Raw genomic sequence first — 27,029 nt, forward strand, 5'->3', positions numbered from 1 at the left:
AAATGGAATACCCGGCGTCCCATGTCACCGAAGAAGTCACCAGCTACAGTAAAATTTCTACGAAGAAGAAGACATTGTTTGTGTCATGTAATCATAACAGGACGAAGGTTATCACGAACATTCTGGAGAACACTATGACCAGCATTTGAAAGGAACCCAGTGTTGTCTTGGTAAGAAATTAGTTAGTGTTTGGTCTGAGTTCAAGAACAAACCGGGCTGAACCTTAAGTTTAGTGGTGTGCTGTTTTAGCTAGTTAGCTAACTTCAGAGGAGGTCACACCAAACTCTGTTTAATATAATCACAGTTATACATCACGTTGCCTTTTGGACAACATACAGCGTTTGAAATGGGTCTTCGTCCCGGGTTTATCATCTTCGTATTTCAGAGATGATTAGCAGAGATGATTACCAACGATGCTCAGATATGGGGAACTTTTCATGATGTTAGCAGCTGGTACTTGCCTGGTATGAACATCAAATCTTATAGATTCGAGGCTCATCGGATGAATAAGCAGCTGTAGAGAAAATGTTAACGTAAGCACTGCCAGCTTGTGACAACAAGTGTTAGTGACGGTTTTCAGCTTTTACAGATGTCACGTGTTTTCTGCTATGACAGGAGCCCAGGTCGAGATGAGCTGCCCCTGTTTCATCATCGCCGCTACACGGAGTTTCAGCCTTCCGAGTGCTGCCGCCGGTCTGCTGTCCAGGCGGCTACTGGGGCCCAGCTCTGCTACGAGGTGAGTTTTGTCTGGTCTTCCAGTTAGCTATACTAATGGGGTAAACTACAGAATGACAACAGGGGGACGTACATTTGGACTTTATTAGAGGATTAACGGTAATGTGTTTCACGCTGAGTCACAGTAACTGGCCCTTTAAGACCCCCCCCCCCCGCACAAAGGACAAACTCCATTTGTCCTTATATGATTTACTTTTCCCATTGCTCCTCACTCGTTACATTTTCGAGCATGTGACACATTGGGCAAGTGACCTTATTGTCTCCTCCTTAGCAGGAAAATGTCATCCAAAAGACAAATGGACCACCTAGAGAGAACAGCGAGCAACTACAGACAAAATGTAAGTTTGCGATTTGTAGCTTAAGTTGACCGCATCTGTTCAGTTTTCAACTTCTTAAAGACGCTGCGCTCAAATTCTGCTGATTTTCTTAAGAGTATTAAACCGATTCTAAAGTCTTCTGTGTTGCTGTGTGTTTGTCTTTGATAAGCGTAGGCTCTGTACCCAGCTCAAGTGTGTGGAATCATGAATGAGTCTGAGACGGTAAAAAGATTGAGAATAGCTGTACATCCAGACTTCATCTTCAAAGCAGGACAGTGGTGAGTAGACGCTCTTCAAGTTTTCACTCGGTCTTTAAACATTCTTGTCAGTGTAGCTGATTGATTACATTTACTTTGCTGACAAATAATCAGTTTCGGGCATCCATCCCATGCATATTCCCAAGGCACAATTTTTTTTTTTTTGTAACCAATGAAACAAATAGTCACCAACACCAGAGCTGATGAGTTTGGGGAGATTTCTACCCACCAGAAACCACAAAAGCCAACTGTGCAGCTACATTAAGATATAAAACCCTGGTGATTCAACTGACATCTGGCTCATGGTATTGCTTGTAGTGCTCGAAGTGACCAGATGATGGCAGTATTGTGTCAGATTCATCTGCCTGAACATGAACTTATTGTTAACATGATTTTTACGGTAAAAATGATTCCTAGCAGTTGGTACAATGTTGTATCTGCTAAAGGAAGTATCAAAACTTATTGATAAGGTGAAATATTGTAATAAAAATGTATCAAAGAGATGTAATTGCTACACAAACTGCTCAGAAAGCTTAGGATCAGTTGTATACTGGCAACTTTGGCTTGACAGAGAGAGAAAGAGATAGAGACCTATTGTTTGACTGGTGCATAACATTGTGAGATAAATGACCTTTTAGACGAACTTCAGCCGATTCTTAAAGTAAGTATAGCAGGTTAAGTATGTTTTGGATGTTTTTTTTATTTTTCCCTGAGTCTTATGAGAGTCTTGAGGTTTGTGAGATGGGCTTGCCAGTTTTAATCAGTGTACCATGCACATGCAGTGTGCACATGAGGGCCATATTGTTGGTGGGCGGCGGTGAAGCAGCCAGTTGCCCTCCTCCGACTGCTAATGAATGCAAATGGATGGAAATTCACAAGTTTGTGTTTCTCAGAAAAGGAATGGCCCAGTCCTTCTTCTCAAGGTGTTGGAGGAAGAAAAGTAGGTGGAGGTGGAAGGAACATATGTGTGCGCTTTCACTGCAGATCCGTGTTTATGATGCCTCGGAGGCTTTGTGGAGTCGGTGTCTCTCTTTAGTCTAACAGTGGCTCACTGTGCTAGTGAAACGGAAGTCCAGCTGGTTTTCATTGCAGCCACGTTGTGTGGAAGACTGGATGCTGCGCTTTGAATGAACTAACTCGTACGCGGCTCCTCATTGAGTTTGGTTTTGTTCTCTTTGGTTTCTGGAACTAGCCTAATGTCTCACTGAGGTCAGAGGATAATACTCTCCCTTCATTCAGCCAGGTCAGCGTGTTTTAACAGCGGAGGCACTAGTAGAATCAGAAACGATGTTTGGCCGGGTTTTTGACAAGATAACATGAGTTGCTATGTTTAAAGAATCAGCTGGCCGATTCATTAAATGTCATATTCTGTGGTTCGGTTGGTTTCAGGGTGGATTTCTTCATCCCCGGAGTGGATAAGGTGGGAGGTTTCTCCATGTGCTCCGGCCCAGGTTTGCTGCAGCAGGAAGGGGTCATTGAATTGGCCGTTAAATACACCAAACACCCCCCAGCACACTGGATCCACACTATGGTGAGTGGGTTTGATATCATGATATACAGATGCTGTTTCTCCGGTAAAATGTATTCATCTACAGTACATAAAGGAAGACTCCAGAGAAGCTAATTTTGATTATCAACACACTAAAGTAATCGCTTGTGTGTTTACATATGAGACGTTGGAAAAAAAAAAAAAAAAAAGCATTCAGATTAATTTTAAAGCCAAAAGTTTTTTTGTTTTTTTTTCCCCTCTTAACTTTTTTCGATCACGCTCCAAATCCATTTCTCCGAATCTCAAGTGGGAGGGAGTTCAGAAATGAAGGTCGCACCAAATAGTTTGTTTGGGTGTGTGCGAATCTGCGAGTGCCAGAAGCTCTCAGCCCACAGTAGAGTTGGAGCTGTGATTACAGATGAACTAAGCCGAACTGTAAGTCAATTACAGTTTAACAAAAACAATGATTTGTTTTCGTTTCTCTCGTGACATTTAAATGGGCTTAATTCACGCTTTACACTGATATAATCACTCAAGCCGAACATACCCATGCACGCACACGAAATGCCATCTCGGAGACATTATTGGCACTCCTTTCCAGAACAATCAGTCGCACTTTGTGTAAAACAAACAGCAACCTTAAGCTTGCATATGCCGTACCTCTGCTACAGCCTTTTGTTGTTAGCAGAATGCCAAAGTCTCACGCAGGTACGTTGTTCTGAATGGGATAACAAACTGAAAATGTGCGCAATGGTGTGTCATTCAATAATCCAAAGAATTTTGTATGCGTGTTCCACAGAGAAAAAGGAAAATCGAATCGGTTTGTTCGGAGCACGCTAATCTTCACAGCTTCACAGAGGCATTCCGTATGCTGCAGGCTGGAAAACGAGATACCCAACACTCGTATTTCCTTTTGATATAAGTACACATCATCATCGGTGAAACTAGACTTGATTTTCTCCCAAATCAAGATGATTTGCTGAGTAGTGTCTTTACACCGCATGCTGTTTTATTCAGGACCCTGCCTCCACTTCATGGTCTCATTGTAGCAGTTGAAAGTATCCTCGAGGTATGGCGTTTTATTTAGAAAAAACGTGTTAGTCAGCTGTGTATATAGAGTTTTAGTTGTGCTCCTTCAAGAATTTATTTTACGTTCTGCAGCTCCGTAACACAAAAGCACGTATCAACGCTCCTCTGTGTGTAAGCCGAGTGTTTCGTGTCTCTCGTCTTCGAACAGACTCTTGATAATCGAGTAAATGTGTTAAGATTTTGTATTCTGTGCAAATGCAGTTATGACGATCTTTGTGCAGTGACAATTCTTCATTCGACACGTGTAATTGTTGGTCAGGGTTAGGAATTAAGATGGCTTGCAGGGTTAGAGCAACATTAGCGCTCTGCAGTCTACACAAAGTAAGGGTTAAAATCTCTCGGCATAGAAGTGTAGACAGATTTTTGTGCTTCACATGTGTCAAATGTCCGTCAAACACGGTGTTTTTATCTGCTGTTCAGATGTCACTCTTTTAAGAGACTCTTCCACTATTGCAAGTGGTTGTATGAATATGAATGATGTTTTCTTTCAGCTCGCCTTTCCCTCGCTGCAGTCTGCATGTTTGTTTGCAGCCTCTGTGTTTGATGACGGGTAATAACTAACAACGCTGAGCTATTACGCTGTGTTTAGACAAGGAAAAAAATAAAAAATAAAAATGCACTGTGCATTTGGGTGCTCTGAGACTTAAAGCTCTCTGCTCTGGGATCATTGGTTAAGCCTTTTGTTTCATATTTCAGTCCAGGAATAGAGTCGGGATCATTTTGGCGGATTAAGAAGTATAAGCATCATCAAGTGGATGTGAACTGATGAAGGCACATGACTACATGTGGTCTTTTGACTGTAAAATACCTTTGAAGCTTGTAATACTGCACAATGGCATTGTGCTTCTGATCTGAAAAAAACCTTTTACAGTTTCCTGATGGTTACACAGTTCGGACCAGTCTGTTGTGGACTCCTTCTAAACTATTCTCGGCTGTTTTTGTCTCCCTTTCAGTGTACAGTCGGCTCCCGTGTTGCCATGCGGGTTGGTGGGAACTTCTTCTTTGACCCATCCACCTCTGATCCCTCTGTGGATTTACTGTTGGTTGCCGGTGGTGTAGGGATCAACCCCCTCTACTCTATTCTGTTGCACGCGAGAGATCTGCTACATCTAAACCGAACCTCCGGAGGTCGGACCTACAACATAGGCTCAGCCCACCTCTGTTTCAGTGCCAAGAACACAGAGGAGCTGCTCTTCAAGGTGGGTAGTTACTCTGTTTTTGACTGAGTCTTTTTCTTTGATTAACGCTGCCTCGTCTACAACAGTATCCATGTGTCTGTAATTTGTTAGTACGTTTTGACAATGCAAAGAAAAGCCCTTGTATGATGTATGACATTCGAACTTGTGTTTTTCCAGAACTCCATCATTGAGACATGTAGGGAGTTTCCCGACAAGTTCTCCTGCAACTTCCACATCACGCAGCAGAGTGCAGATGTCGAGCCACACCTCCAGCCATTTGTCAAAAGTAAGCAGCACACATATACTTTTCTACACAAATTTGGGAAAATGTCGTTTTTATTCCACCAACGTCTGCCTTTGTCGATTCATCTGTGTAATCACGTAGAACAGACACCATCAAACCTACGCGTAGGAGAGGCTGGAGCAATAGGTGCCGCAGCACCATGAGTCTTTATTCATGGATTTTACTTCCCCTGTGTCTCCTCAGGTGGAAGAATCTCAGAAGAGGAGTTGCAGGCTCATGTGGACCCACAGAGGACTTTATGTTACTTGTGTGGACCTCCACCAATGATAGAAGCTATTTCACAAAACCTCATGGACTTCGGCCTCCCAAAAGATAGGATCATCTTTGAGAAGTGGTGGTAGGACCCCAGGTGATTCCCATTAACCCATGGGAGTTGTCTTCCTCGCTTGTGCTCTTTTTTGCAGTTATCAGAGGGAGGATGTATGGATTGTGGAGGAAATGGGAAAATAACTTGAATTTCACAGAGATCTGGATACTGAGAGCTCAAGCAGATGAGGAAATTCACCCTTGGAGCCTTGCTGCTGCAACCTTTATTAGACTATTAGAGACTGCTGGACCTACCCATTCCTCAGCTAACAACGGACTCTGACAGGAGAGATGATTTTATTTCCTTTCCCGCAACCAAGAAGACATCTGCAACTTCAGTGCCCCGTTCTTGTGTACACATTTCAAGCAAATACTGACCCGACTTGAGAAAAAGTCATATTGGGTTTGCATTAAAATGTTCACACACTTGGCCACGGTGGCAAATTGGTCCTAAAGTCTTTTGAAAATGTACTTTTTTGAAAACATCGATTCCTCTTCCTTTTTGAAATATAGATATATATTTTTTTAAATGGCACAGTGAGGCTTCATGATGGGTTATGTGCCATTAAGTTGTTGCACCTGGATGAAAAGTAGCCCAGCACCCACAAAGCACTCAGACGTTCATGTGACAGAGTCGTCGGGTAAAGTCAAACATCTGTTAGCTACGGTCAGTAGCTTCAGATTTAGTGAGCAGGTGCGAGTTTGGTGTTTTTCTGCTCCTCTAATCCCAGAGGAGAAAGCATGTGCTTCCCAAAATGAAAAGCTATAGCCTGAAAGTTTTTATTTTTTTACTTTTTCTGACAACAACAAAAAAAAAGATGTAGTGTCCCTGTAAGTGTTATATTCTGTGTGTATATATACTAAATGAAATAATTATTGATAGCAGAAATAAAATTGTCAGAAAGCTGACTGATGAGCTCGACAAGTTAGCTTATGGCCGTTGTTTTTAGCATCCAGCTCTTGAACTTCACAACATTGAGCTTATTTTCAGTCACACACACACCATCCACATAGCAACAAACAGTTTTCTCATCCTGGAGTGGTGTAAGTGTCCCATGGTGTCCTGTAATGGAACCTCCAGGCGGTCTCTGATTGGCTTGGATCACTGAACATCCCTCGAAGACGGTTGCAAGCCTCCTGCTAACATCTCCCGGCGGGGGTTGTGACATAGAGACCCATTTCGAAGTTGTCTCGTCATTTCTTCTTCCAATGAGGGAAAACAGTTTGTGATGGTAGCATGAAATTTAAATGAAATAAAAGAAACCGTCAGGCAATCTGTGCTTAAACACTTTATTGACCTACATGTTACTCTACTTTTACACTTCACAGGTGGTCCAGAAAATGAATAATAAATAGCTGATATGTAAATGACACTTTTTTTTTTTTTTTTTGTGGTTCACTGAAGTTGAAGAGAAGAAGGAAGAAAAAAAATAAAAATCCATCTCTAGTAAATTATTACTACTGCCACATCAAAACGCAGAGCCAAACACTTCATTTGTAAACGAGAAAGCTTTGTCTTACTGTGGTGAAGACAACAAACCAAAGTTAACTCCTTAAATACTGCAGTTTTGACGCCGATGAGAATAAAAATAAAATACAAGCGACCGGATAAATATTTACTGAGCAAACTCCTGGTTGACATTTTCTAAATACCTGAAATACGTTTGACATCAGAGAAGGGCTTCTCTTTTGGAGCCATTTAAGCGATTAAAATGCGTCCGTAATTTTTCTGTATTTACATTTATTGGGTGACTATAATAACTCTGACATGTAATTTTAGCCGTCTACTGAAGCACAATGTTGTTCCATAATGAGTAACAAGCTCAATTTAGCTAATTTCATATCTAGATTGATGGATGGGCTTTGGAATCACAGCTCTTTAACATTGGCCTACTCTTTGTCAGTGGCTCAAAATAGACATGAAAGCGAATGTTTTATTTAGGGTAACTACTTTATTAAATAGGAACTGACAGTCTGAAGTCTGGACATCACCAGTTGTTTTAGCTCGTTGTCCACTTGTACGATGAAGTGCTGTTCAGTCTCTTTCACTGCATTTGGTTTAATGTGAGCAGACTTATGTTACGTCTATGCTGGTTCTGTCAAATCAAACACCAGTGACCCCCGTATCACTGGGAGCCATGCATGCCATCACACTGCGTCCAGGTGTTTTATGTAGTTTTCAGATCACGAGCTTCTTCATACTGTCAACACATTCTGCTGTCAAACTACTTTTCTTCTTCTTCCTAATTTTGAGGCACCTGAATGGCTTCACCTTGTGGCGAAGCCTCTATATTTGCTCTTTTGATGTATTCTCCTCATGGTAGACCTAGATAATGACAGGTCTACCTCCTGTTGTTCACTTGGCTGGATGTCATGATGCTTTTGTGATCAACCACCATTCCTGTCTCCCTTACACTTCCAGGCCTTTCCCATGTTGCACAGTTCACCATTACTCCCCTGCTCCCCATGTACCAAGCAGCTGATTTGGCCACTCCGAATGTTGCTCTCTCCGATTCATTTGTTTTCATAATGAAAGCTTTACACACGCTGCGGATCCACAGCAGCAGCTTCCAAACGGGAATTCCTTGCTTGGAATCAACTCCAACCCTTTAGCCTTCTTAGCGGATGAAGCAATGCTAAAGAAAAAGACCCAAACTTATCCATAAAACAGCGTTAAAAAGTTTCTATAGTACGGTTGTGATTCTTAAAGCCCGTAGCAGCCAATGTAACAAAGACTTAGTGTCCAAAGATTTACCAAACTGTATGGATTGATGCAGGCTTCATTGTCTTCTTCTACACACTGTTGTAGATTTTTTTTTTTTTTTATCTTAATATATATCCTTTGTGTATAAAAAATAAAGTGAGCCCAGTGAAATGAAAACTCATAGTCCAATCACAAGAAAGTAGCAAAATACACCAGAGTAAAAGAAAGTCGCATTTAAGGCTTGGACTGGAGACTAGCTCTAGCTTATGCTGCACAGCCTTTTTAATTTCATATACAGACATATAGCAAATAGCAGACCCAAAGCAGAGAACTGCACAACACTTCATCTACTGCCCGAATCAGAGCAGATGAAAGCCTTTCGATAGAACGCAATATAGATTCAGTATATGTCTGACTAGATCTAGGTTCTCCTCTGAGGAATTAAGTATGCAAGTCAAAATGCTGAGAAGCTTCTTTTTCTTCATCGGCTAACCAGGTTTCAGCTTTTACAGCCTGTTTTTTGTGCCAAATACGTCAACAAACTCCAGAAAACAGCTGCTGTCTGATCCGCTCCTCCATCCTCACCTCCTCCTTCACCCCTCCATCAGCTCTCTGGCAGAAATCTGTCCATCTCACAGCTTTCTGCTCAGACAGTGGGATCATGTCTATGTCAGTTTCCACTTCCTGGTCTTCAACAGAAGCCCTGCGTTTCAACAGCAACGAGAAGCTCTTTTGATGTAGTAGTGCATCCTCTCCGCGCCTCTGAAGGCTCGCTCTCTTGCTCCTTCCGCTGTCCCCGCTCTTCCTCTCCTCTGCGTCTTCCTCCTCTTCTGTGTTATTTCCCAACCTGTCCATCTCAGCCTCTATCACGAGGGACCTGTTCTCTTGCTCGTCGAGCGCCTCTCCAGCAGAATTTTTCTTTGCCTTGCTGCGACCCCTGAGGTTCAGCATCTGAAATCAAATAGATGTGTTTGAGACAGTTTTGCGCTTTGTGTCAGGCCTTTGTCTTTCCGTCTCTCCAGACACCTGACAAATCACAACAAAGTCTCGTACACTGATGCCTCTTTCCTGTACAGTTTGAGGCCAACTACTTGCCTATTATTAGACTTTTTCTGAGTGAGTGGGTTTATATTCGCTGTACATCCCATATTTAGTAACACAGCTTTTTAACGGGACCTTCTTTGACATCAAGTCATATGCCCTAAAGGTACAACAGAGACAAGTGACAGATTTGTTGCAAAGATGGAAGAGGAAGGAAGACAAACCTTGAAGTCTTTTCTCTTGCGCTGCAAAATGGGTCTCTGAAGGAAAAGGATTTGCTTAGTTGACAAACTCCCATCACTGCACAAAGGGAAAAAAGCCGCACTTTAATGACTTTTACCCACGATGTTGGAATTTGAGAAGCTTGCACGCTGAAATCTAGTATTGGCTCTCTGTGGTTTGCAAAGTGACAGGTTACAAGAAAACAGCAGTTCAGTAATGGGTGTTCTGCTTGGCAGTGGTGACAACTTTCAAAAGCGGTTTCATGTTAGGATGAGCATATAATTATGATTTGTCTGATCTCGAATCGTCTGTACTGCATACTGTCAATCCTAATCCCGAAAAGAATAAGACAGGCAACATCTTAAACAGCATAGTAATGACTTTAGATTTAACAATCAGCAAAGCAGCAATTAGTCCTTGCTTAGCTCAGATGATAACACTCGACAAGATTAAATGCAAAGCGTAAAAGACTTGTTCAATTGATTTAGTGAAAGAATTGTCCTGGGGCTGGAGTTCAGTACCTGTTTGTCTTGACGATTGGCGTGGGCAACACACACATCAGTCTCCATCCATATGGAGCTAGTGACTGCAGCAGTGGGATGTAGTCTGTCTTTACCACAACACCCTGGAGGGAGACCATAAATGCATGCAAGAAGAAAGCATGTGAGTAGGGAAATTTAAGATCTTGCCCAATTTTACAGTCATTTTTTTAATGGGGGGCTTTTGTGCCTTTAATGGATAGGGAAGTTCAGAGAGAGGGAGAACAACATGCAGCACAGGGCCGTCCGATGCGGGACTCGAACCGGGGCCAGCTGCAGCGAGGACTGTAGCCTCTTGTACATGGGGCGCCTGCTCAGCCCACTACGCCACGGACCACCCCTTCAGCCATTTTTAAATCCACATCTTATCCAGCAGTCAAAACTCACATCAACAACAGTCCACTGTTCAACCACGATTGCATCATAGGATGCGCTTGTGTTCTCATCTGCAGAGTTCTGGAAGATGAACACGCTGTCCACAGACGAAACTCCATTGTCTGGAGAGAAGGAGGACAAATTGGAGACAGAGTCAGACAAACACAGGAGGATGTATGTATATTGAACAGGAGCTAAAAAACAATCTCTCTTCTCTCAGTATTGGTCCAAGTTCTGTCTGGATTAAGCCTGCCTCCTCCATGGGTGGCTGAGCAGTGACTTGTGACATAAGCTGTGGACTTTCAGCTCACAACGCCATGCACATCATCCATTACGCAGCAGTGAAGCAGGGATTTGCAGCTTTTGAGAAGCTTTTCTCATCTTTCAAAAACCCTGATGTCATTCAACCAGTTCAATATCACAGGTTAAAACCAGGAGGTATGAAATATGTATTTCAAAACTGCAATAATCAATAAAAACCCATCGGCCACAACACCAGATTTACCGACAGGTGAAGTTGATAACACTGATGATCTCGTCACAATGCACACTGACTGTTGTCCGATCTTTGCCACTTTCAGTGAGTACTGCATAGATTAAAGCTTGTGGGATTATCTGTTGCTGATTTTGGATGCTCTAATTTTTTTTTGGAGAAACTTTTCCTCTGCTCTAATGCAAGAGGAAAAGTTTCTCCAAAAAATTTTTTGAATCAGAATAGACACGACTATGCTATATCCACATAACTAACCATTATCATCTGTGAGTTGGAAAAACCCATCAATGAGGCGTGCGCCACTGGTAAAATGCTGAGTCATGTGGTCCAGCCAGTTTGCATCGACTCCTGTGATCAGCCCCGCCTCCTTTCGCACTTGAAGTGGCACCCTGAGTGAGTAGAACCTCAGAGAGGTGTTCAGCTCCTCTGTGTGGTTGTACAGTGCAAACAGCTGCATCCCTGCAGAAACACAAATGCGTAGTTCCATCAGCAAGTGGAAAGAAAGCCCTGCTTATGACTGGTCACACCAGGAAAACAAATGCTACTTACTAGCCTGCGGCGGTGGTGAGGTTGCACCCTTGTTTTTCTCCAAACTCTTTAGCCTGATATGGTTGTTGTTGTGCGTTTTCATTCTCCTTTGCCCATCTGCACGAGTAGAGTAAGATTTTCTGTCATGGTGAAAATCCAGCTCCGGAGAACTGAGCCAGCTGTCCGAGCTTGAAACTCTTCTTTCTCTCTGATTGGAGAGATAAAAATGTTTCTCTGTGGATTCAGTGAAGTGTTGTTTAACTTCTGGAAGTTTGCGCTGCTGTAGCCTTATTGTACCTGCTGTTTGTGTTGGGCTATGACTTAACTGATCCTCCTGGGCACCTGAAGCGTTTTGAACTGTGTCTGCATCAGGTTTTAGGTGACTCCTAATTTCATTTGTACATCCTTTGAGGCCAGTCTGTGAGGTTAGGATTTGGTCATTAGACTTCTCTGGGCTGTGCACTAACTGTGGGGTGTGTTTCCCACAGCTGAAGTCTGGCTCTCTGGTACCTGAGGTGATGTGGTCCTGTTTGTAACATTCCACAGCACCGTGATCTAGCTCTTGAGTTTCACAGCTGCAATGATCAGCTTGTACGTCTTTGGAAAGAGGTTCTGCTGGATCTGTTGGGCTGATATTGGCGCTCAAAGGGTGTCGATGTATGGGCGAAGGGCTTGAATGTAAGGACGACAGCTCCTCAGGATCCCAGTGCCCCAAGAAGTATGGTCCTCCACCTGGCTGCTGGAGAAAGCCCACAAACATCACCCCTTGTTCTGCCACATCCTGGATCTGTAATATACAAAACACACAGTGCTGTCATCCGTCCACACCCATAAACTCTTAGAATAAATCTCGGTGGCAAATATAAAGGACATCTTTCATTGCACCACAAATACATTTGCTCAGTCTCTTCTACTAAAGTCAGAAAAAACAAAGCCCAATTTAGAGACAAACAAAGCCTGACAGATGCAGGATGGATATTCTGCAAAATAACAACCTGCCTAATCATCTGCAAAGATCAAATATTCAAATGACAAAAGGACCTCATTATCTCAACATATTCATGTGTGTGATGGTGTGTGTGTGTGTGTGTGTGTGTGTGTGTGTGTATGTGCTGCTCCCTCCCATGGGGCTCCGGTGGTTAATTGTCAGTTGATATTTGGGCTGACAGTTTTAGACGGGCTCGACGGGAGAGAAATCAGACTGCAAACCACCATCGAACAATAATGAGACACATCTTTCCCCATTACCTACTATTTTTGACATTTCACTCATCCATGCATACAATTTTAAAACAGTCTTTTATATTACCAACAAACATAACTTGCAGAAGCTCACACTGTTTTATCTTATCAGTTTGTCTGGAGAGGGATTAAGAGTGGGTAGGCTGGTGAGTAGTGGAAACGCAGAAGTATAGAATTTAAAAACTGAATACACACACACACACACACCATCCTGTCACTCTGTCTCTTCTTATCTCGAACTCTCTCTGGCAGCTTGTGATCTGATTGGTTATTCATGTCACGCTGCCGGAGCCTATCGCATTATGCTCAGTGATGTGCATTTCCATCCAATCAGGTTTTCCTTTGTGCTCTCTTGGTGTTCAGATGCAAATCTATTCAATAGAGCACATTTTCATTTCCCGATGTCGGACTGTCTGCGAATTCATGAGCGGAGACACTGAAAGTGAGTTAAGCAGCAGATAAATGCCAACGATGACGCTCTGCTCGGCAGGGAATCTTGGTGTTAACTCTCACTGTGGTTCACTGTAACTACTATAATGTTGCATTTCTTTGACTGCTCTTCCTCTGCTTTCCCAGTTACAGCACAGTGAGCCGGGATACAAGACAAGCAACTGGTGAAAATTAAGAAAACAACGTTCTTGGTTCTTGCTCAGCTCCCATCACCATGAATTGTTCAAATCGTAGCAACTGTTGGCCTTACCATGTGGCACAAAGAGACAGTTACAGCCAGTTATCTGTAGACTTTTGAGCACAGTTATGTTTGCTACGCCATCACAGCTGAACTGTGCCAACACGAAACAGAAACTCCCTGTGCAGCAAGTACGGAGACAGTGAAGGAAAAAATGTGGATTTGAAATCAACAACTTGTGTTAAATTCCACTTAAATTCCAGAGAGAAAAAGTCCCTAAAATGAACATTCTTGGAAAAAATAATTAATTTATTCTAAGCATTCAGTTTCTTGTGGCACCACATGACAAAGATGATAGTTTTTATTCAGAAATAAATCCACAAACTGAGCAGTATAGCAAGGAATCTAATCAATTTCGGAGGGTTTCGAACTCACCCTCTTGACATAGCTCTGGATCACTTCTGGGTCGGCAGCCTGTTGACCTGCCACACAGACATCTGTCTCTAGACGACTTCTGGCCCATCTCAGCTGGCTTTTCTCTGAACTGTGAGGTGAGAAATTAAAAATCTGACAGATACTCAACATAAAGCTTTCGTCGTGGCTCATTAAGATCAGGTCATTTGTGGTCAGATGACGCCAAAAAATGACAGACGTGCCAGCGCTGTTTTAACATTTTCCTTGGCTGTTTCTTTTAGGTTTATTTTCTGTTCATTACAACTATGGCCGTTTCAGCACATCACCTGATGACATTACAGTCTAAAGGAGTCTTGCCTCAAAAGATTCTGGCAGCCATGCCCGTGTTCACGATCACTTGTTGACCCAGAACGATCACAGCAGAAACATAATGTGAAATCTGATGGAGGGTGAATTTTCCATTTAAGAAGAGCACACATTCACCACAACCACAAAAGACTTATTAGACAGAAAAAGGGACTGAATTTCCTTCATCTCCCACTGCAAGGCACCATCATAAAAGGCGCATTCAGATACGGCTCTTCAGATTTGGATTGAGGTCAGTGGGAAAGCCGCAGTAATATCTTGTGCTCTGAGGCGTGAGTGACATTCTCAGGGAGATTTGAAACAGTAGATCTGTCATATTTTTTTCCCCCCCTCATTTTTACGTTTTTTGATGAAAGGGATGGCGTTGATGGGGAGATAAAAGGCAGCGTCAAGGGACAAAGAGGGGTGATGAGGACAAAAGAAAAAAAAAAAGAAGTGGGAGGTGGTCATCACTGAAGAAAGCAGATGAAAGGATGGCGAGATTGTTTCTCTCTTTCAGCGTGCCGTTCCCCTCTGGCGAGCACTGATGATGCAATCAGCCGTCTCCACGGTGACAGGTGCCAGGAAGCAGCAGGACCACTTGGAAGGAGGAGCATCAAAGGAGCAGTCTGGCACCTGCTTTTGTGGGATTTTGTGTGATAGTATTTGTGTGTGTATACACAATCACCTGAATTCACATAAAAGGAAGAGAGAATGTCCAAAAACTGTAAACTAAGCAAAGTGATTCCTTTGGTTGTAAAGTGACAACTAATTGAAGGTTGCACAAACAGTGGGAAACATGCACAAACATGTCTGTCACACTAAAATAAACTTTTCTTGCTGAGACACTGACTTTGTTTGAAGTACGATATTGTTTTAGAAGTGTCAGAACATGACCTTTTAGAAAATAGGCACATGAGGCACATTTACATTTACTTGTTGAAAATACGACAGCATTTAGCAAATCAGAACAAATGATCTGATTATAGAACACTGACCTGTCAAACAACGTTTGTCCTGTGGCACAATTTTCCCCAAGGTAATGGTAAATAATATCAAATAAGAGCATGCAGAGTTCAATATGTAACATTTTCTGTAAAATGTAACTGAACCTTCTGAGCTGACAAAACAAAGAAAATCGCGTGGATTTTGAGGGAAAAAAAATTACGTTGACATGTGGATTAAATTCATCCTTCAAACAGTATTTACTCCAGGATTACTGAATAATCATTTTGCCCACTGGCTCATTCTTTTCTAAGTAAAGTGCAATAATGAATTCTGGCATTGAAGATCCCTTTGAACTAAAGGGTGCGTTTTTTTGGTAATTTTTCTGGGGAAAATTTTTTTTAACCAGAAAGCAATAAATATAGGTTTCAATACTATTAATTAGTATACAAATCTACAGCCACTTAATTGTCTCTGTATGGCTGCATTTTGGCTCAACATCATCATCATTCTAAAATCTGCCCAATGACAGTGATAACTCTGTAAACCACACATGTATCAATAAAATGTTATGCTTAGGCACTAAAGTGGATTTAGAAATGTTTTAACAAAATGATAAAACATTTGATATACTTCTGTAGCTTAACTTTTAATAATGATAGCTCAGGATCTCCAAATCTCTGCATTTAACAGTAATCCCTTCAAAACTCAACATTGAACTGAGGTAGAAGTGAATCCACTTCCAGGATTGTGTAAACTATGTTTTAGGAGGCGACTTCCTGCTCCTGTATACTGTATTCCAGGTTACGTTTGCACATGTTGCATAAGTTACTGCACTGATTGCCTGTTTTTCTGGCAGTACTTAAAGAAATAAGATGTGGCCCAAAACTTTTGCACAGTACTGTATGTTTATGGATTTAATAGGATTAATTCCGCCATCAACTTCTACGATCAGATGCTGACAATACATTCAGGTTGCATCCTTACAGAGTGGTGAGATGTGGAAACTATGCTCTGCTAATATGGTGGCAAATATTGCAGACGAGACAACTACATAGTGTAATAATTACAGTGTAGTGTATTATGCAAGGTAAAGACTGAAAGAATTGGGATAGTGAGCTAAACTTAGCCATTTTGAGGCAGGTCCATCAACAATTCATTTTACATTAAGTAAAAGGAGGTGAGGAATCTTGTGATAATGAGTCTCTGCTGGTCTCCATGTCAAAACAGTGAAGTTGCATAAGCAGGAAACCTCAAACTGTTGGTTAAATCTGGCCCCAACTCATAATCATCTCATTTATCTTATCCAGCCTGGAGTGAAAATATATCCAGTTAAAACTACTTTAGTACGAGTGGAGGGGGTGACTCCGTGTACCTTTGTGACTCGCGTACCAACACGGCCCGGTGGAGCTGGCGTTGGATGTGTGCATGGCGAGGGCCGCAGGGGTGTACAAAGGGGTGGACAGCAACCAGGACGAAACCCTGTGCGTAGAGCTCCCTGACCTGAACCGGCAGCTCTCTCACTGACGAGAGGCAAAGCACTGATGACACCGGCACCTCTGGAGAGGGGAGAAAAACAAGAAAACAATGAAAAATATTGTCAGAATGAGGATGGAGCACCTTATGAAAACAAGGAAGGGGAATGGGATTAAACAAAAAATAGGAGGAGGGAGGAAAAAGAGGGGGAATGAGGAAATTGACAAAGGGCGCAAAGGAACAAAGACGGAGCACGTTTCATTATGATAATTCCCCCTGAACAACAACATATGGCATCTTCACGCTAAATCTGAAACTAATTACACCAGAACTATTACCCTCTGTCCTCACTGGCACCAGCACAGTCTGGCTTTGGAAAACACACACTTACACATCTTTGTGAGCATACAGAGGCTGTGCAGGGACAATAGTTTGCCTGTTAAAATGGATGGGTGTGTGTTCACATGAGCGTTTTCCAGCCAAAGAGTTTAACACCAACACACAACTGCGTAAAATGCTCACACGCATACATCAAAAGGGAAACAATGCTATCACATTGCTTGTTTGGGGTGTGTGGTATTAGTGGCAATCACAAGCCGGTTCCCTCATTACCAAACACAATGGAGAGAAAACCTGCTCGGGAATGGTGAGCAGAGCTTATCGTATGGCAGCAAACTGTCACGGCAAATCCACAAACTGAGAGCGCAATGCGGGTGAGAGCGACTCTCTTGAGGTCACTGCATTGTACTGTGGCAAGTTTTTTTTTTTTTTTAATCTAGTCACAGTCTTTAAAGGGGAGCATGCACGTAAAGTATGGCTGCATGTTTCTGAGTGAAACCAGGTGTGTCCAACGATAGGGGAAAAAAAACAAAACAAGAAGTGGGGAGAAGGGAGACAAAAAGAGCAAGGCAGTTAGTAGGGAAAAGCAGAGATGAGGCTGTCTGTTTGCGCCTGAATGCTTGTCATCCTTTCCCATTCAATCTCATTTGCATGGGTCTGGAGAAGAGAAAATAACCTGAATAAATTAACTAGACACACACGCACGCGCACACACACAAAAGACTTGGACACACATCCACACATCACATGGAGGGGGGTGAGGGGAAATGTGCAAGCCATCTCATTTTCAATTTGTTCTCCATCATCTGGCATGTTCACTCATACACACAGAACCACATGAACACACACCCTTCTAACTCCCATCTCAGTTCAACAAAGGGAGGGGGGCAGAGAAAGATCCTTTTGGCATAACTTCTTGGAACCAGGAAAGCCTTTTGTCAAGCAAACATTTAAACGGGTGTCTGTGGAGACTTATCAAAAGGAGTACAGTGCTAATAATACTAACAGCTGGAGACAAGGGTGGAGTGGCAGGGGGATAACAACGATCCTGTCAGCGTAAACAGCCATTAGCTGTCATTAGCTCTGCTCGGCTGGCACTCGCCCACCGACAAGACACAGGCAAGGCATTGCAGCTGATTCAGGCGAGGCATACAGAGTTATTAGGGTGTTACGCAGCGCTTTAGGCAGAGAAGCAACTTCATTTATACTGTCTGCCACTGTAGGATTTAAAAGGGAGGCTGCAATTCTGCTCCAGAATGGGAAAATGGGAATGGCTCAGGGCAGAAAGAGCCAGATTGGAGTTTTATAGTGCCAGCTGGGGAGGGCAGGGAGGTTTAGGAAAAGTTGGAGGTATGTGGTGACGTGGGGGGTTTTGTGCTTTTGCATGAGGGTTTATTGCAAAGGGGGGGGGGGGGGGGGGGGGTGTGCATATGCGAGTGGGAACACTTGCATCCACAAGTGCTTGAAAGATAGATGAAGACAAATTCAAGGGTACATTGTTTGACGGTCACAAGAGGTGCCTCAGCGGCTGTTCAGCTGTTGATCCTCGCTCTTCTATTCCCGTCTCAACCGACAGCTTTGACCACATCACAGCCGCTGTGTGTCGCGAGCGATGCCTCCCTTTTTGACCCTGGACTTCACAAGATGTTTGAGGAGTGTGAGAATCTTCCTTCTTCTGTTGCTGCTTCAAAGGGCTTAATTCCTTGTACTGTACAAATCCCTGAGTTTCTGCATGTGACTGTAAGGCATATTTTGCGGTGCGCGTGCAGCATGGCATCTACGCGTGTGTATGTGAGCCATCTTTTTGCCTGTGTCGTCTGTGTGTGCGCTCATGAGAAAGTAAGAGTTACCACTAAGCCTGCCAGGTGATGCATGGGGATTACTACTCACAGCCACCCTCAAAGCTTATCCCTGTGCTTGCTGGAGGTTCACGTTTATTCAAATAGCCTTCTAATGACTTGCACAGGTTTTAGGCAAGATATGTGCCAAAAGAGTGACTATAAAATAATCAACTTCATGGAGCCAGGAGCTCCTTGCTGTTTAGTGAACATAGTGAGTGACAAGTGATGAGGGTTGTTGGTTCCTATCTGATCTCCTCAGAGCACCCACTTTATAAGAAATGTCTCAGAAAGAGCGGTGGGTTCACAAAAATGGTATTCAAATAGAAACATGGTTTGCTATGGAGAGAACACAGAGAGGCGCTTAAGGCACATACAGTACTGATGTACTTGTGAGGCTGTGAATTCCAGCCTGGCTCACTTTTGACACACAGCAACACTCTGCCATCTTTGCTGGCATTTTCTCGTGGCTTTCTGCCAATAAGACTGAAGCTACATGAGGAATCATCCACAAACATAACTTGAATGATGTCAAGTCAACAATTTTCCAGAAAAATGCTGTGCTTGCCATGAAAAGTATGACAGGAAACGCAGTTGTCACAACTAGATGGATCTGGGCAATGCCTGCACTCTGAGACAAATACATCACACACATATTCAAACATCAGGAAAGAAAACATGGAAAGTAGAAGCAATATGTCACACATTGTTGACAGAGGAAATATATGCCATTATCTTGCAGTGTAGAAGACATATATACAGATATGCTTCCAGTAGGCTATACAAGTGCAAACACTGCATGAATCAGTACACACACACACACACACACACACGCAGGCACGCACACTGGTCTAAATAAAGTTGCCCACAGGCATACAAAAGTGCTGCAACCAGACACACAAAACACACAGAGCTGAGCATTAGACACTTGTTATAAGTTTTAATGAGCTGAGTGGGTCTCCATCTCTGCAGGGTGGCAGAAAGTCATCAGCTGAGTTCAGCTCCTCACTGCTCCACAGACCAGCGTTAGTCACACTGCATCGCACCTAAAATTCCTCCTCACACATCCGGAGTCCTGACTCCCACTCGCTCATCCTCACACCTTTTTCTGCACTTCTGCTTCCATCGCTCTCGAGGCGTTCGTTTCCCTTCCCCTCCCCAAACCGTAGTTTAATGCAACTCTGCTGTTCATGTGCTGTTCTTTCTCTCATGCTCTGTTCTCCGTTACACCTCCCTGACTTTATTTTCAGCCTCCCATTTACTTAGATTTAATTTTCCTTTAGCTCTCCTCCTTTCTTTCGTGTTCATGTTTTCCAATCTCTCCATCTCTTCTGCTCATTATCAGAGCACAGCCGTGATACACAGGAGGCCTTGGTACGATGTTACACCTGGCTGTTGGATTTCATACTCAACACTCATGCTGACATGTCACGGTAACCAATCAGTGTTACAACTGGGATAATGACAATCATGCTGTCTTGCGTGAAGGTGGATGATGCGTGAAGTATACTGAGGTCCTAGAGAGCAAAAACATTACATTTCATAAAACAAAACCAGAAAACAACATTAAACAAAAGCACAGCAAATTTTCCTGGACAAAAAGAAAAAAAAGGGAGGCCATTTTTGTTGCAATTTCAATGATATTGTTTTTTTTTTTCTATATGTAGTTGTGCTTTATTGGTTTTCCCATTTTGTGAAACATGTCACAAAGCTTTTTCTGATATGTTGTCTTGGTTTCCGTTTTAATAGTGGTTTGGGTTTTGCCGTTGCAAATGCAAAATGTTGTGTTCTATTACTTGTTTTTATGCTTTTCATAGCTTTGTTTTCTGATTTACGAATTAGGTTTTGACTTGCTACTTTGTGAAAAGTGTTCCAGTTTGTTCCTGCTTTCTAAATAGTAGTCGTGTTTTCATTAAATGTCGCCATGCTGCCAAGCGTTGGCGTGTTTTGTCAAAGTTTGTGTCCTGTCAAATCTTTTGAAACTCGCTTTCTGAAATGCTGTAGTGTTCTTGGTTTCGTTGGTGTGTTTTGACCAGTCTTAATGGTACTTGAATTTCAGAGCCACCACAGTAATGGTACAGCAGACTGGTGATTACAGTGTAATAAGAGAGTTGAGGAGAATGAGACATTGGTGTCAGGTCATATGATGAAACCGGCTCTGACAAATCAAAGAAGTTGTCAGAGAGTGAACTGCGGGGCAAATGCCTGAAACATTGAACATAACTCTCCTCATCCTCCCTGGATTCACCAATGGGTCACTGTGACCCAGTGCCATTGACCGGGGCTTAGTCACAAAGAAATGTTTTTCAGCTCAAGCACTGTTGGAGTTAGAGCTCATAAAACAAAGGTAGACACAATATCATCACCCGCATTGTTTCTGCGGAGTTTAATCACCCGCCGGTCAGAGGTCAAGTTTGAAAATACACTGAGCTCCTCTCCGTTCTCAGCACAAAGCTCCTCTTCCTGGGAACACAACTTAGTTTAATAAACAGCCATCTTGTCTCACATATTTCATGGGGGCCCCTGCAAAGATATTTGTTTTTCATTATCGTGTAGGAGTCATCAAGTCACACTAGCAGGGAAATAATATCATTAATGAAAACCAAATTGAATTAAAGCAGGGATTTGACCGTGGGTTTCCTCAATGTCATGGACTGACATACAGATTCCTCTATCTGCTTCCTACATACACACACACACACGCACACACACAAATACAAATAAATCCCTTTGCTGGGAATGAGGTCTCTCAATCTCCACAAACAATCAGATAATCCTGCAGGAATCCTTTACTTCTCTTGGTCTCTCTATCACACAGAGAAAAAGAGGGAAAGAAGCAGACATATAACCACTCACAATCTCAAACACACACACACACACACCAGAATCAATTCATAGTAGCTGTGTTTATCCTAAAATGGAGTCTACCAATCTTAAGCAACTGAGGTGGCGTCAATGAGTTTACCATATAAATGACCTGCCTGTCTGCTGAAAGATAACACTAACTCTGTTGAGTAAGTGCTATAAAGTGTTTTGTGCGTGTGTGAATGAGACGCCATGGCTGCTTGTAAGAACTCTGTGAGTGTGTGTGCGGTCTCTCTGTGTCTATACGCATGTGTTGCTGCACATGCGATCAGACAATTTATCCGCCTCAGCCTTTAGCAACAAGAGAGACAAGCCACCCTCATGTCGATTGTCTGTTTTGGTCACCACCGCCATTCTGGGCGGCCAGAAATCTCTCTGCAAACACCACAGCCTAACCCATTTGCCAAACATAACAGAGCTGGCTGACAATGAAGCCGATTGGCAACCGAACCACTACCCCTTGGCCGTGATGTGGTGCCTGCTGTCTGTTACAGTGTTGCATTTGAAGCTCCAGTGAGCAACCTGCACCTGCTTCATGTCAGGTGACAGAGTGCACAGCGTGGGCTCCTGGAAATATTCAGCCATAAAGAAATACAGCTGATTTTTTTTTTTTTTTAAGAAATACCTCTTTGAAGACTCTCTTTGTTTCTCCTCCTTGCTACTCTTTACCTTTACTCCATCCCTCCCTTCCATCTCTTCCATCTCTTCACAGACCCCGCCAACACAATGGCATAATCAGTATTTTTAGAAACAGGCCTCAAGAGGATTCTCATCAAACATTCTCAAGACGCAGAGAGCCTACAAGCACATACCTGGGTTATTGAGCAATTTCTCATTTTCGAAAAACAGATGCAAACAAAGGCGCACACCCAGTCCCAAATACAGCACCTTGAAAAATGTACATTAGCTTTAGGTGCCGTTGTGCATGGAGCAGTGGGGGGTGGGGGGGTTTACAGTATTGCCCGCGTGCACAATATAGCTGAATCTGCGAATTAAAGTCTTTGAACTTTCTGCTACAAGAGCTGCATACAGACACAAGTTCAGCTTTTAAGCCACTCTCTGCCCTGAAGATACTTACAGGATTGTGTGTGTGTGTGGGGGGGGGGGCAGAGCTCTGCAGTGTTGCTGACCCAAACATTTTATTTGACTAACTGAAGTTGGAACAGCAACTGTGGCTTTTTTTTAAAAAAAAGGAAACACAACACATATGACAAAATAAAGAACAGTTCAACTGAAAAATAGCAAGCACTCTTAGGATCTGAAGGATGCTCAGTAAAAAAAAAACATTACTTTGGAATGACCAAATGTGAAGACACGTCCCTCAGAGCCTCCTACAGACTGGAACTGGGACAAATATGAGACAGATCTGAATGAAACTTGCCTGCTGCAAGTCACGGCCAAGATTTGTTCTTTTCATTTAAGCTTTGCCTGAAATGCCTCGCCCCCCACCCGTTTACTCATTAATGATCACCAATTAATCATGGCAAAAGGAATGAAGAGAAAAAAGCCCAATGCTGTGCCAGAACAAACACGGCATTGAGAGGCAGTTAGAACAAGAAAGCTAACTGAGACAACTTTTATTTTTTCTTTTACTTTTCTCTTTGTAAAGGCCCCTTTAGTCTCAGTCATGAAGTCAGTTGTGAAGCAAGTAAATGCCGAGGGTTCCTTGTTAAAGCTAATAAGTTGAAACTTTATTGTCATTGTAGAGAGGTACACAAAATTTTTGCTCCGCATTTAACCCATCCAGGTTGGCACCTGTTGAACACACACATGCCCAGGGTCACACACTCATGGAGACAGATGCCATATTCACTGGAGCGGTGGGCAGCCATTCACAGTGCTCGGGGAGCAGATGCTCTGGGGGGGTACTGTGTCTTGCTCAAGGGCCATGGCAAGGAGGTGGACTGCCACCCCACCAGCTGTCAGTTCGCCAATCTTTGAGTAGTGAAAGTGGAAATCGAACCGCCAAACTTCAGGTCATTGGATGACCCACTCTTACCACTGAGCCCTGCAACTTTTGTTTATATAATAGTTTAATAAAAGCACAAGTAATACAATAAAAGGATCTAAACTAACTGCAAACATATCATCTCATATGTTTGTAGACATATTACATAATTCATCTGAGGGATAAGTAGCTATTGCCATGGTATTTCTTTTAACTTTTGTTTCTTGTCAGCCGACAAATCTAAGCATTTGGTGCAGCTGGAAGCTAGAAATGAGAAACCAAATCCAAACAGCTGAGTTGAGGTCCGTTAGGTTTTTGGAAATTATCATCAAACTAACTGGTTAGAGATACGCTCAGAGAAAAGTCAAGTTTTTAAATATGTAAATTTCTTTATATGTGTGGGGGTTTTTTTTTTGCTAAAAGACCCATATTTAGCTAAATAAGCAGCTAAAAAAGGTCTGAGCATTTCCACCGTAGAACTGCAGCATTTCAGTCACAGAAGTAAAAACAGGGATTCAGACTGCCAAGATTTTATAAATAACAAATTCAAGAAAAACGCACGGAAACTAAATAAAACAATCCTGTTAACCACTGAGCTGCCAATCAGGAATAAGTTAGAACAAACAGCCAAAAACATAATTTCAGCCAGTTGGAAAACAGCGTTTTTTAGCAGGATTGAGAGCGAGCCACTAAAGGCAGCGGAGCACCAGAGATAAAGTGTGGTTCATTTGTATACTGACAGATCAGGACATATTCAATTAAATGTGTAAATCTCTTAATGGTAGAGACTTACAGAGAAGGCATTTTGGGCTGAGGTTTCTTGGAAAAAATCCTGAATATGATTTTGATAATAGTTTAAGTTGCTGAAACATCTTTATTTTTTGTATCTCTTTAATAGGGAGATGACATATAAAAAATTAAAAAAAAATGTAACACATGGCTATTTCAAGTATGCATGCGTGGGAGTCAACTTGTGTCAAATCACATGATGTCTCACAAGGTTTTTACAGGCCAAGCTCCAAAGAAGAAATGGGAAAACAGCACATAAATAGGGAACTGTGCCATATAAAGTACTCAGAAGAGTCATTTCTGTCAAACAGAGATGATTACCAGAACATGGGACTTCATACTCTCATACCTTCTTTCCCCAGCAGGAAATCCAGGAAGTGGTAGGTGTAGGCCACTCCAACTTTAGTCTCCACCTGAGGCCGTCGGAGGGTGGAGTAGATGTTGCCAGGGCTACGCTTTTCTTCTGCTTTCTTCAACTTTGGAAGCCTACACCCCATTTCTCTGAGAGATGAGAGGAGAGGAGAGGAGGCATTTTGAAAATATGCGAGATAAAAAAAGTGGAGGGTGAGAATAAAGTAGGAGGCAACAAATTAATAAGGTTTCTAAATATAAGTAATGTTTTTGCACATTGAACAGAGTGTGACAGCTACACAAACCTAAATGCTATTGTTCTTGTGCCACCTTTGGCTTCAGGAAACAATGTGTAGCTCGAACACACACACACAGACACACACCGCAATAACACTGAAATATGAGCCATTACCTGCTTGGTGGGCTGTGATACGGGCATCTCCTAATCAAATAGGGCTGATTGAGAGCGACATGTTTGATCAGAACGAATTAAAGCAGAAATGAAACCGATTTCCTGCCCTGTCAAGCAGAGCGGCATGAGGCTAGATAGACAGAAAGAGGAGTGGAGTGCCAAAATATTGGGCCTGTCGTACTGCCAAACAATTTATATGCTGATCCGAGGCTTGCCTTGAAGCACAAAGAAATCTCTGTTGTTATAAGCCTTTTTATATTGTGTAAGGACCAGCAGATACCTCTGAGAATAGGCTATTGGAAAAAACAATTTGGATAGAGCTTCTTTTTGAAATCCCCTTCTTCTAAAATTCAACAGGCAATTTAAATCCAAAGATCTGGGTCTGCTTGATTTATAAAATATGAAAAACAAAAGAAATGAGATGAGGAGGTTGGAAGCACAGGAATGACAAAAGACAGGAAAGAAAGAGGGGTGAATAACAACAGAAAGAGGGTGTGGCCAATAATCATCAAGCTAATCTGATGTGACAGCACCGGTACCCTCAAACCATCACCACAGACACGCTTAATACTCCCGTCTGCCACGGCTTGTAAGGGGCCACACGGTGAGGTGCACATCTGCATGTCCTTATGTGTGAGTGTGTATTCCTTTGCGTGTATGTCTTCCCTGGGGGCAGGTCTATATCTGTATCCCTGCATCTGTTTGGGGAGCATGGAGAATGACATAGTAACTCCCATTGGGCCAAGCGCACGGACATTAACTCGGCTAATGATCCTAACAGACTTCATTATGCCTGGTATGTGTGTGTGTGTGTGTGTGTGTGTGTGTGTGCGTGTGTGTGTGTGTGTGTGTGTGTGTGTGTGTGTGGGTGTGATGTGTGTTCGGTGACTTAGAGCTTTGAATACCACGATGTGCGCAGTTCGAAAGGTTAGAAAGTTGAAGAAATGCTGTATCTCTGTAACATTTTTGTGGCTTCATCTGTCTTCAGATGGTGCACTAATCTACATTTTGCTCAGTACAAACAATTAATAGTCATTATTCATTCAATACAACATGCTCTTCCATAATGAGAACAAATGAGGAGAGATGAAGGGATGGCGCTCCAGTAGAGGGAGAATAAGACACTAAGTATCTCTAAGTATCTTATCTGTCTCTACTCTCGCCTTCTGCCCACCATACCTCTCTTTCCCCTTGACCTGTCCATTTCCATCTTAAATTCTTCTTCCATTAGCTCTTCAGCTGGTCTTGTTGGGATTTTCTAAACTCTGCTCGTCTGTCCCACGTCTTAATCACCCTTTTTCTTTTCTAGCTCTTTACCGCTTCTCTCCACCATCTTTGATTACGACCAATCCCCACATTCTGTTGGTACAATGGCCTTGATTAGTCTTACAGTGACCTCTTATGTCCATCTGATTGCAAGAGTTTTAAACTGTCCCCTACACATTACCACCATGTCATTTTAACCTCCAGTACCCACTTTTAGTTTCATAACTTCCCTCCCGTTTTGCCTCAGTAATTGTTCTCAGTAACTCTTTTCCTCTAATACTTTCTATCGATCCATTTATTTATTTTCTACCACTTATCGAGATTCAGGATGTAGGGGCAGAAGTGGGATTTCAACGTGTTTCCTAGCCAGACATAATCTCTCCAGCATGTCCTGCTCTGTTCTTCTACTCCGCTTACGGCAACAGCACATACGCAACCCAAGGAACTAATCCATCTTTTTCTAGCCAAGGAACCAGGGCCTCATTTGAGGTCCCTTTTTGTCTTTTTAGGTTATTGTTACATGATTACTCCTCCGACCATTGCCATCCTCCATTTCTTCCACTAAGCCCTTCTGTCTGTTGGCTCAATGAGTTT

General features: G+C 42.6%; 2 protein-coding genes across 3 annotated transcripts in view; one reads left to right on the forward strand and one right to left on the reverse strand.

Annotated features, from left to right (window-relative positions):
* Window positions 1-7,031, forward strand: oxnad1 (oxidoreductase NAD-binding domain containing 1). Of its 2 annotated transcripts, none has more exons than XM_075449924.1 (8): window positions 1-170; window positions 616-736; window positions 1,010-1,073; window positions 1,227-1,330; window positions 2,699-2,840; window positions 4,841-5,086; window positions 5,243-5,351; window positions 5,553-7,031. In XM_075449924.1, exons 2-8 carry the CDS (start codon window positions 630-632, stop codon window positions 5,708-5,710), a joined length of 930 nt encoding a protein of 309 aa, XP_075306039.1. In that variant the 5' UTR covers window positions 1-170; window positions 616-629; the 3' UTR covers window positions 5,711-7,031. The 2 variants fall into 2 exon arrangements, with proteins under 2 accessions (XP_075306039.1, XP_075306038.1); XM_075449923.1 differs by having other exon boundaries at window positions 5-170; window positions 1,007-1,073; window positions 5,553-7,030.
* Window positions 6,981-27,029, reverse strand: part of rftn1a (raftlin, lipid raft linker 1a) — a 23,758-nt gene continuing 3,709 nt past the window's right edge. Inside the window, exons 2-10 of the mRNA XM_075449922.1 lie at window positions 24,756-24,907; window positions 16,527-16,710; window positions 13,883-13,991; window positions 11,599-12,364; window positions 11,305-11,508; window positions 10,569-10,678; window positions 10,164-10,267; window positions 9,645-9,720; window positions 6,981-9,330 (exon numbers count right to left, since the gene is read on the reverse strand). Of these exons, the coding sequence (XP_075306037.1) occupies window positions 8,914-9,330; window positions 9,645-9,720; window positions 10,164-10,267; window positions 10,569-10,678; window positions 11,305-11,508; window positions 11,599-12,364; window positions 13,883-13,991; window positions 16,527-16,710; window positions 24,756-24,903 (2,118 nt within the window). The 5' untranslated portion in view covers window positions 24,904-24,907 and the 3' untranslated portion in view covers window positions 6,981-8,913. The remainder of the gene's footprint in view (window positions 9,331-9,644; window positions 9,721-10,163; window positions 10,268-10,568; window positions 10,679-11,304; window positions 11,509-11,598; window positions 12,365-13,882; window positions 13,992-16,526; window positions 16,711-24,755; window positions 24,908-27,029) is intronic.

This window comes from Odontesthes bonariensis, chromosome 18, assembly GCF_027942865.1.
Source record: "Odontesthes bonariensis isolate fOdoBon6 chromosome 18, fOdoBon6.hap1, whole genome shotgun sequence".
Lineage (NCBI taxonomy): Eukaryota > Metazoa > Chordata > Actinopteri > Atheriniformes > Atherinopsidae > Odontesthes > Odontesthes bonariensis.

Bases quoted from the DNA above. Each gene is read 5' to 3' on its own strand.
- oxnad1 (XM_075449923.1), top strand. From the start codon at position 630: ATGAGCTGCCCCTGTTTCATCATCGCCGCTACACGGAGTTTCAGCCTT. The intron at 1,074-1,226 runs GTAAGTTTGCGA...TGATAAGCGTAG, and splicing joins CGAGCAACTACAGACAAAAT to GCTCTGTACCCAGCTCAAGT. The intron at 1,331-2,698 runs GTGAGTAGACGC...GGTTGGTTTCAG, and splicing joins ATCTTCAAAGCAGGACAGTG to GGTGGATTTCTTCATCCCCG.